Raw genomic sequence first — 10327 nt, 5'->3', positions numbered from 1 at the left:
TCCCTCCCCTCCTATACCGTGCTCTGGTTGTGCAGTGGGCAGGTGCTTTCCACAGCGGCAGCTACATATATAACATGTGGCGCACTCTGGGTGGCCCAAAAAGGAGCCATACAAGGTGTTTATCTAAAATATGTTTATATGTAAAACTGTTTTAAAGGATTGAAATGGAAACAAAACATTTCCACGGCCCTGTCACTCATTTTTGGAGGGGAATTTCATCTCATACTTTTTTTTTTTTAATTTTGGCTCTTTGGTTCCGATCCCCGATTAATTTTAGTTGAACATCTCCACATTTTCCCTCTGACGGAAAATCTACGCTGTCTATGCTGGCTGGGGTACCCGTGGCGGTGGAGGACGGAGCAGACGCCGAGATCGAAAACGTGGCACATCATCCTGCTAGAGACTTATAGTGAGCCAGGGGGAGGCGCATGCGCAGCCCTACCCCTGTATCCAGGACAGCCAGGAGAAGGCAGCGCATGCGCTCTTGTCTCCTGCTCGGGAGGGAGGAGGGCGAGGTAGTGGCGCCCTGCGCGCTCTCTATGCGCCGAGCGCTTGCAGGGGAAGTGTTGTTTCTACGCATGCGCCACATGCGCAGTGTGTCATCCCGGTCGCGGCGAGTTCGTCGCGCTGAGGTGAGTGGGTCTCGGCGCTCGGGGCCGGCGGAGCTGAGGGGGGCGGACACCCCGGACTCGGCTGCCTCCGCCTCCGGGGCTCGCCCTGTCACTGCGGCGCGGCTCCCCAGCCTGGCCTGCCCTGGCGCCCTGCCTGCGAGAGCGCGGCTCCCGCTGGGCCCCGGCCCGCCCGCCTGGGCCCATCGCCCCGCGGGGCCGTGCTCGCGCTGAGGATGCCCACCGAGACAGCGCGCCCGCCGGGCGGGTCCCACGAGCGGAGCCCTGGGGCCGCTGCGAGCGATCCAGGTCCGAGCAGCGCTGGGGAAGCGGGGACTGCCCAAGGGACGGGCCCGTGTGACAGCGACCTGGAGGGCAGCCCTGGAGCGCCGGCCTCCGAGAATGGCCCCTGCGGCTCCCCCGGGGTTCCTTCGCGGGAGCCCCCCCGGACGGGACAGCCGCTGTTACACATTGACAGGCAGCAGATCCAGTCCGTGGCGCCCAGTGCCCAGATCGCTGAGCTGAAAGGTCTGGGGGTTGACGTGTACGACCAGGATGTGCTGGAGCAAGGAGTTCTCCAGCAGGTAGACAATGCAATCAATGACGCGAACAAGGCGACAAAATTAGCCAATGCAGAGGCAGAATACCAATCGGTGCTGGACGATTTAAGGTAAGTTTACTACTTTAAAACACATGTGGTACCCAGTAATAAAAACTTGTTGAATCATAGAAGTAAGAGATGGAAATGATTATGTATCGCTCACTTCACCATCAGATCTCAAAACAGTTGTTAGTTGAATCCTTATTTCCATTATACAGGTGGAGAACATGAAACACATACAGGTATATGTTAAATGATTTACCTGAGGTCACCTACCTAATCAGTGACAGAGTAAGGGAATAGAACCCTGGTTTCCTGATTTCAAATCTGGTGTCTTGTCCACTAGCCCATACTGCCTCCCACCAAGTCATCTTTTCCCTCTTCTGATGAGCCAGTGCAGGGTTATCCCATGCAATATGTTGCAAGGTTTACTGTAAATCTAAGTGGAGTTATGCGTGGAGAAGTGACTCTGTAAAAATAGCACCATGTTATGAGCTTCATATGGTCTGTATGATCCCATAACTGGTGGATCACAGAACAAAGCATCTTGTCACAAGCTCTTGTAACAATATTTAGGAAATCTGCCCTATAAAAACCAGAAACTAAAGTGGTATGTAATCAGTAAGGTCTAGAGCAGTGGTTCTCAAAGCCGGTCCACCACTTGTTCAGGGAAAGTCCCTGGCGGGCCAGGCCGGTTTGTTTACCTGTCGCGTCCGCAGGTTCTGCCGATCGCGGCTCCCGCTGGCCGCGGTTCGCCACTCCAGGGATGTGTTGGCCGCCCTTCCCGCAGCCCCCATTGGCCTATAGTGGCGAACTGTGGGAGCCGCGATCGGCCAAACCTGCGGACGCGGCAGGTAAACAAACCGGCCCGGCCTGCCAGGGACTTTCCCTGAACAAGTGGTGGACTGGCTTTGAGAACCACTGATCTAGAGGAATGGGACTAAAGCTTGGTATACATTAGCACTTTTGTTGGTCAGAGGTGTGGGAAAAAAACAAACCCTGACCAACATGAATTTCCCCAACAAAAGTGCTGTAGTGGACAGCACTGTGTCGGCAGGAGATGTTCTCCTGCCGATGCAGCTACCACCAGTCTTTTGGGGATGGTTTAATTATGCTGGCAGGAGAGATCTTTCCCATCAGCATAGAGCGGCCACACAGGAGACCTTACAGCCGCGCGTACCACTGTAAGGTCTGTAGTGTAGACATAGAACTCCTGAACTTTAATCCTAGCTTGCTTCACACTGTCCAACTCAGCCATTGACTTACTGTGTGATCTTGGACATCTCATTTAACCTCTTAATTCTTTAGTTTCTCTGTTTTTTGCATTGTTGTTGTTTTACAGTGCCCGAGAATTGTTCCTTTACAGTGCGTCACAATACGTATAAGACAGCTCTCAAAGAGCTTAGAAAACTTTATGCACCTGACTCATCCTTTTGACATCAGTGAATCTATTCATACATGAAGTTAAGAGGATGCATAAGAGTTCACTGAAATTGGGCCCTAATCTTTCAGTGATGGAGCAAAAGGTGGTAGTGGGTACATGGGGATTGACACAGGAAGAGTGGGGCAAAATCAATAAGATAATGCATTTACTCTTTCAAGTCTGGTGCACAGCATGGGGAATAAACTTTTCATAGAAATGTAGGGATGGAAGGAATTCGTTAGGTCATCTAGTCCAGCCCCCTGTGCTGTGGCAGGACCTAGTATACCAACACCATCCCTGACAGGTGTTTGCTTAAACTGTTCTTAAAAACTCCAGTGATGGGAATTCTACAACCTCCCTTGGAAGCCTGTTCCAATGCTTAACTTTCCTCATAGTTGGGAAGTTTTTCCCAATATCTAACCATAATCTCCCTTGCTGCAGATTAAGCCCATTACTTCGTGTTCTACCTTCAGTGAACCTGGAGAACCACTAATCATTGTCTTTATAACAGTCCTTAACATATCTGAAGACTGTATCAGGTCTCCCCCCCCCCCCCCAGTCTTCTTTTCTCAAGACTAAACATGCCCACTTTTTTTTACCCATTCCTCATAGGTCAGGTTTTTTAAACCTTTTATCATTTTTATTGCTCTCCTCAAGACTCTCTCTATCCTATGTGTCCACGTTTCTTAAAGTGTGGTGGTGCCCAAAACTGGACACAGCACTACTACAGCTGAGGCCTCACTAATGCTGAGTAGAGCAGGACAGTAACCGTCTCCTGTAACCATCTCCAGTTACACCCCAGAATATGAGTCTTTTTGCAATTGCATCACATTGATGACTCATTCAATTTGGGATCCACTATTTTTTCTTAGTTGCATGTGCGTGTCACAGAAGAAATGGTCTTTAAGGGGGATTTAAATGAGGGAAGATGAGTAGTCTTTTCAGACTAGTTAACAAAGAGTGTTTTACATGTATGAAGCTGCTTGCAAGACAATGTGATGATAGCTGTGGAGAAAGTAAGCAAATGGGACATGAAGTCTTGTACCACTGGCAGACTGGAAGGGTCAGGGACAATGAGAGACGAGATGCATGTAAGCAGAGAGGGAGAGAGTTGGTCAGGGTCCTGGAAAGTTAAAAAATAAATGTTAAACTTGGTGTGGTAGTGGAAGGGAGTGAATGAAAGATTCAAATAGTGAGATAACAGGATCAGAATGACAGAACCCAAGGATAATCTTAATAGCTGCATTTTTGCATGAACTAGAAGGGGGTGATGCAGATATCGGGGAGGTCAAATAGTATGAGGTTCTTGTAAACAAGGTGAGAGGTGACCAGGGCCTCAAGGAGAGTTCTAATTGTGTAGACAGAGAAAAAAGGGGGGATTTAAGTGATGTTACAAAGGAAGCAGCAGCAAGATTTGGAGATTTCCTGAGATGGAGTTAGTAGATGTATGGGGCTGTGTATAGGAAAGAGTCAAAGATGACATGTGGGGTACAGACCTTAGTTATAGAGTATATGATAGTGTGTTCAACCAGGGTGGGTAAAAATCAATTATTTTTTTTTAAATCAGATTTTTTTTATTTAAATTGGATTTTTTGATAAAAGTTTTTTCCTCAAAAAGCATATCTAAAGATAGTTTTAATTAAGATCCACGATGAAATATCTTTGAGCTATAATGTAATAGGGATTATAAATTCTAATTCTATAGTATAAGACAATATATTCATGCAATGTTTAAGAAAAGTTTTGTAGATGAATTCCAATAGTTCATGGATTAGGGACCCAATCTTATGGGGTTCCAGGGGCTTCTGTACAGATTAACCTAAATAATCTTTCTATCTAACCAATGGGACTCAGTTCTCAGTCTAGAACAGGGGTGGACAAACTATGGCCTGTGGGCCGTATCTGGCTCCTCAGGGCTTTGGATCCGGCCCGCAGGATTGCCCCCCATGGCGCTGCGGGCGCCGTGCCACTCTCCGCAGCGGCCGGCCCAACGTCCCTGTGGCCGCCGGGCCCTTGCCTCCAGGCACCACCCCCCGCAGCTCCCATTGGCCAGGAACAGGGAACTGCGGCCAATGGGAGCTTCGGGGGAGGAACCTGGAGGTGCAGCAAGGGCAGCGCACGCGGAGCCCTTCGCTCCCCCTCCCCCAGGGACCGCAGCACTTCCTGGAGCAGGGCTGGAGACAGGGCAGGCGTGCAGGGAGCCTGCCCTGGCCCTGGTGCGCGCTGCTGCCACCCCGGAGCCTGAACCCCTCCTGCACCCCGCCCCCCAACTCCCTGCCCTAAGCCCCCTGTCTGCACCGCACACCCCTCCTGCACCCCAACTCCCTGCCCTGAGCCCCCTGCCACACCCTGCACCCCTCCTGCACCTCAACCCCCTGCCCTGAGCCCCCTCATACAACCCCACCCGCACCCCCTCCCACACCCCGCACTCCCTCCCGCACCCCAACCCCCTACCCCACCCCTGCATACAATTTCCCCACCCAGATATGGCCCTCGGCCCAGAAAGTTTGCCCGCCCCTGGTCTAGAAGATTCCATCAGAGATGCTTAGTTTTGCAGTTCTCAAACTGTGGATTTGTGTCTCCAGAGGTAACATGCTTGTTAACAGCAAAAATAAATAAATAAATAAATAATATATAGAGGTGAGAAATAACAGACCTTAACTCTATTGTCCCTCTGCAAATTTGTGTACACAGAGTCAATCCCTTACCTCCCTCTAAAAGTGCAAAGTTTCAAAAAGTTCAATGCATAGAAGATTGTTGGGGGCGGAATAGATCTGGACAAGGAGAAGAAGTCTGGAGATAAATGTGAGAAGTGAGGGACATATGTTTGTTTTGTTAAAATATTATATGTTTGCTGTTGAAGAAAAAAATCCAGAATACTTGACGTTGTTGTTTTAGTTAAATAAAACAATTTAAATGTCTGTCTGATCATGTTCTCCTCCTAATACAGCATGGCAAGAAAATCCTCCAAATATTAATGATTAACCTGTTGAATTGGAGATAGTTCACCTCACAATGACTTCATAAATATCTGCTTCAGTTACCTTTGGTAAATGAAATAACCAAACAATCATTCATTTTCTGATATAGCTGTAAAACTAATCTGAAAAGTTTTCAAAATAAATCACTGTTTAAAAATGTATAGTGTGTACCTTCTAAAAATGAAACCTACATCTATCTCTGAGTTGTGAAGCATATGTATATGCTTGTTGGTTATAACAACCAACAAGAATGCACTTTTATGTAGAAAACTATGATTAAATTGAGTCTTCCTGACTAGTGATTTAAATCATGAATTAGATCAATTTGATTTAAATCAAATCCACCCTGTGTTCAACAGTAACAGAAGAGAGGGAGTGGAGAGAGTTTTGGAAAAAAGACAAAGTTCAGTTGTGACCATGTTAAGTTTTTAAGTCAAAAGTGATAGAAAAGATATTCAGGAGGAGATGTCAAAGAGAGCATGCAGTGAGTGACTGCGTGGCTTCAGACAAGTCAGGAGTAAGAGGCAGATGTTTGAATTGTCAGCATTGCTGTCAGAGCTATAGTAGTTGAAGCTATTTGATCAGATGAGATCACACAAAGAAAAAGGTGTAGAAGGAAAAGGGGAAGTGACCAAAGTTATAGTACTGTAGAACTCCAGAAATGGGAGAGGAAAGCAGGAAGATTTGTAAAAAGACCTTGAAGGAATGGCCAAAAAAGTAGGAGGAGAACTAGGGGAAAGGACAGCTGCAAAATCAATAGGAGGACAACGTGATGAGAAGGGAGGCATGATCTAAAGTGTTTAAAAAAAACAGCAGAGAAGTCAGGGATAGTGAGGATGGAGTAAAAGCCCTGAGACTTGGTGAGGCATAGGTCATAACTCAGTGGAGCAGCAGAGGATGGAATCTAAATTAGAGTAATATGTTCCAAGGTCAAAAGGGATCATTGTGATCATCTAATCTGACCACTGAATAATGTAACATATATAACTGTATAACGTACAACTTCCTCAAAATAATAAATAAGAAGGGAGCGGGGATGGGTTTGGAGGAGACAGATTCAAAGCAATGATTTTTAACTGCTTTCTTGATGACTTTGGAGTTGAAGGGAAAGGGAGATGTGGTTGAAGGCAGGTCTTTGGAGCCGAGCCTGGAGTTGGAGCGCGGAGCAGCTCCAGAGCAGTAGAGCTGCAGGTTTTTGCCTGGAGATGGAGCAGAGCTCCAAAGCCCTGGTTGAAGATGTGTTGGTTCTGAGAATAGGAAAGACTACACTGTGCTTAGCCATTATCCTCATTTTACGGATGAACATCTCCCAGTCACAGGGGTTGTGACTATTTCACATTTACATAGCACTTTTGAGATGCAAAGCTGTGCATCAGGATGATGTATTTATTCTACCATTAGAACTTGCAGATGTGACAGAGGCTAATACAGGACCCCCACATAAGGGTGGACATAGAAGGGGCACATTTAGTGGGAGTAGACATCCATGAAGATGTTTTCACTAGTATGTTCCACCCCAAATCTAAGTAATAGGAGAAAATGTGATGGAAAAAGCATGGCTTTTCACAATGCATTTGCCACATGTACTGTGAATGGCAACAGCGAATTATGATTCTCCTTTAAAAACACATTGTAGCTCTCATTTCATTCAACAGAGACCACTTTGCAAGAGTAAATGTGAATTTATCCACAGTGTGTATGTCCTCAAAGAAACTCTTCTGGCCCCTTGCTATTTAGCTAGTAGGGCCTCGAACTGTGTGAGACTCGTTCTTCATTTGTGTGCACATTTGTTCATGTAATTTCTGATTACATTCCAAAGAGACCTCTGTTTGTTGCATCAGCGTCTGATGGTTTGATTTCTGTTTGGCCTAATATCAGCATCTAAAAATATCACTCGGTCTTGCATTGTTATATAAATGAGCTAGCTGGCAGACTAGTTATGCAGCAAGTTACAAGTGTGAAAATAGGGATAGGTAGAGAAAGAAGCAAGCTTCTCTAACGTATATTTAAAAGTCCATTCTCTCCACCACCATTTGTTTGGGCTGGTATGCTTTCCTTGGCATTTCTGATTGTTAATTTGAATGGTAATGTATTATCACATTCTGTAGTTGGTCCAAAGGTATCAGTGATATCATGTATTGATGTTGTACACAATGGAGAAAAGAAGAACGCAGTATCTTATATTCAAAAAATGTTAGTTTTACCTCTTATCTGTAGCAAATCAGTACAGTTGGCTCTTTGTGCTGTCTTTTCTATTGATGAGGCATCCCTCCTCCCACCCTCCCCCAAATTTTGACAGATCATGCAACAGTCATTAAATGGTGACACTTTTTGGTTACTATTCGTCTGGGCTTTACGTGAGGCAGTGGCAGGTTATATATAAGAATTTGAATAAATATAGTGGCCTAGGCATGAAGGGTTCAGTAGTACTGTGGCCTAGACATGAAAGGTTCAGTAGTACTGTACCTTCTTAAAATTATTTTACAGCACAATACAAAAATAATTTTATCTGTTAAATTAAAGGGACACTAAGGTTAAAATAAGATTTAAAATAAATGCCCATACAATGTAATTTCTTACTATAGATTATTAAAACAGATTTAAAAAAGAAACCCAACTCTTTCACCACTTAGACTTATTTCTTGCGCTTCTCTACCTTGGATAATAAAAGTATGTTGGCCAGTTTCACTTCCTGGTAGAGCTCTGCACGGAACTATTCTTTAATCGCACTCCCGCTATTATGGCAGCAGGTCCTGCAGGACCTGTAGGATCCCAGTCCCACTGCAGGGCTCTACTTCCTGGTAGTCGTTCATTAGCAGAGTTGTAATTATTGAGTTCCAAATACTGCAATGGATTGCTTGTATTTGAACAGAACTGTTTGAATTTTACAAAGGCTAGTTTTTAAAATGTTAAAGGCCAAGAAAATCAGCATACTTATTTAGAAATCCAACTTTAGCCTTCTCTTTGTTAAAATCTTGGCTATAATTTTTAGGTTTAAACTATCTGAGTTGAAAATGTCATGTACTTACTCTTCTCATTATTACAACTGAGTACTAAATGAACATCTTTTTATTTTTCAGGTCCTGTACGACATCTCTGAAACAGATCAATACAATTATAGAGCAACTTACTCCTCAAGCTGTCAACAGCAAAGATATAAACAGAAAACTAGACTCTGTAAAACGACAAAAGTATAACAAGGTGACTGGAAAAAATTAACTTTGGATTGCTTAAGGCGCTGATCCTGTGTCAGGCTTCACACTTGAGGATCCTGATAAAGGGTCAGAGTCTAAACTTGCAGTTCCTTCACCATTTTAACAGTTTTTGTTTTTTACCAAAGGCTGTAAGAACTTAATCCAAAGCCCTCTGTAGCAGTGGGAGTTGTTCTATTGACTTGGGCTTTGGATCAGTCTCTAAAATAATAGTTATAGAGCTTGTTTGAATAATTGATTGTAATTAAATTCCTGCAGGTCCTCATGGTGGTGTTTCAGAGCGTTACCCCTGTTATGTGACTTTTTCATCACACTTGTGTCCATGTTATCTGAAAATGAATTAATGATCAGCCAGTTGCAGGATAATAGCTAACTTGAATGAGGTGTCCTTTATTAGTCATTTCTAAAACTGCTGAAGACTTAGACCAGAGGTTCTCAAACTTTATTGCACCATGACCCCTTTCTGACAACAAAAATTACTACAGGACGCCAGGATGGGGGACTGAAGCCTGAGCCCGCCAAAGCCCCGCCACCCTGGAAGGGGGGAGGGCTAACCAAAGCCCCACCTCCCCAGGCTAGGTGGCTGAAGACCAAGAGCTTCAGCCCCAGGCAGGGGGCTTATGACCCGAGCCCTGCCACCTAGGGCTGAAGCCCTTGGGCTTCAGCTTTGGCCCCAGGCCCCAGCAAGTCTAAGCCAGCCCTGGTGACCCCATTAAAATGGGTCCTGACCCACTTTGGGGTCTGACCTACAGTTTGAGAACAGCTGTCTTAGACTAAATCACTGTATAGAAAAACCTGAGCAACTTTTGTTTTTATGAGTCGTCTTATTGATCTTAAGAGACTAGTCAAATGAGTGAAGTTACGTGTATATGATGATTACAGATTCAGGCCCTAAATTACAAGTTGCACCCTATTTGTGTTGTCACTTGTGCGATTTCAGTGTTTTTAATAACACTTTGCCTTTTTGAGTAGTTAAAAAAAATCCTTAGTAGGTGAAAGCCAAACTTTTTTGATAGTGAGACAGAAATTTTAGTTGCCTTATAAACAGATAAGATGTGAAATTATCTCCTTAATATCTTGGTGTTGACATGTGGCAAATGTTTTATAATATGGGTATTATGACAGCAGGGATGTCAGTGCTTGTGTAAGTATCTTTTGTAACTGCACAAAGGTGCACTGGAGGATTTTCAGCAAATGACACTCTTAAGGAAACAAACAGCTCATTGAGGGTAGTTTTACTAAATTTAAAAAAATTAAAACTTGATCCTCAAATCAGGCGCCTCTGAGGGGAGGGGAAAGATTTAGAAAGAATGAAGTTTATAAGTAATAAAAACATTTACTGCTTTGTGTGTTTATTTAATAATTTGATCAGGAAATTCATAGATTCCAAATCCAGAAGGGACCATTATGATGATCTAGTCTGACCTCCTGTATAACACAGTCCATAACCCTTTTGGTCACCTTGGGAATTGTAACTTTGCCACATTATAACACTTATTAGG

The 10327-nt window shown here is 44.5% G+C and overlaps 1 protein-coding gene across 1 annotated transcript in view; it reads left to right on the top strand.

Moving 5' to 3' along the window:
* Positions 1 to 610: 610 nt before the first annotated feature.
* The window catches only part of ERCC6 (ERCC excision repair 6, chromatin remodeling factor), an 85114-nt gene continuing 75397 nt past the window's right edge, over positions 611 to 10327 (top strand). The window contains exons 1-2 of the mRNA XM_034775387.1: positions 611 to 1278; positions 8694 to 8814. Of these exons, the coding sequence (XP_034631278.1) occupies positions 845 to 1278; positions 8694 to 8814 (555 nt within the window). The 5' untranslated portion in view covers positions 611 to 844. The remainder of the gene's footprint in view (positions 1279 to 8693; positions 8815 to 10327) is intronic.

Source organism: Trachemys scripta, chromosome 7 (assembly GCF_013100865.1).
Source record: "Trachemys scripta elegans isolate TJP31775 chromosome 7, CAS_Tse_1.0, whole genome shotgun sequence".
Taxonomy (NCBI): domain Eukaryota; kingdom Metazoa; phylum Chordata; order Testudines; family Emydidae; genus Trachemys; species Trachemys scripta.
The sequence above is the reverse complement of the archived record's forward strand: the minus strand, read 5'-3'. Positions and strand labels throughout refer to the sequence as shown.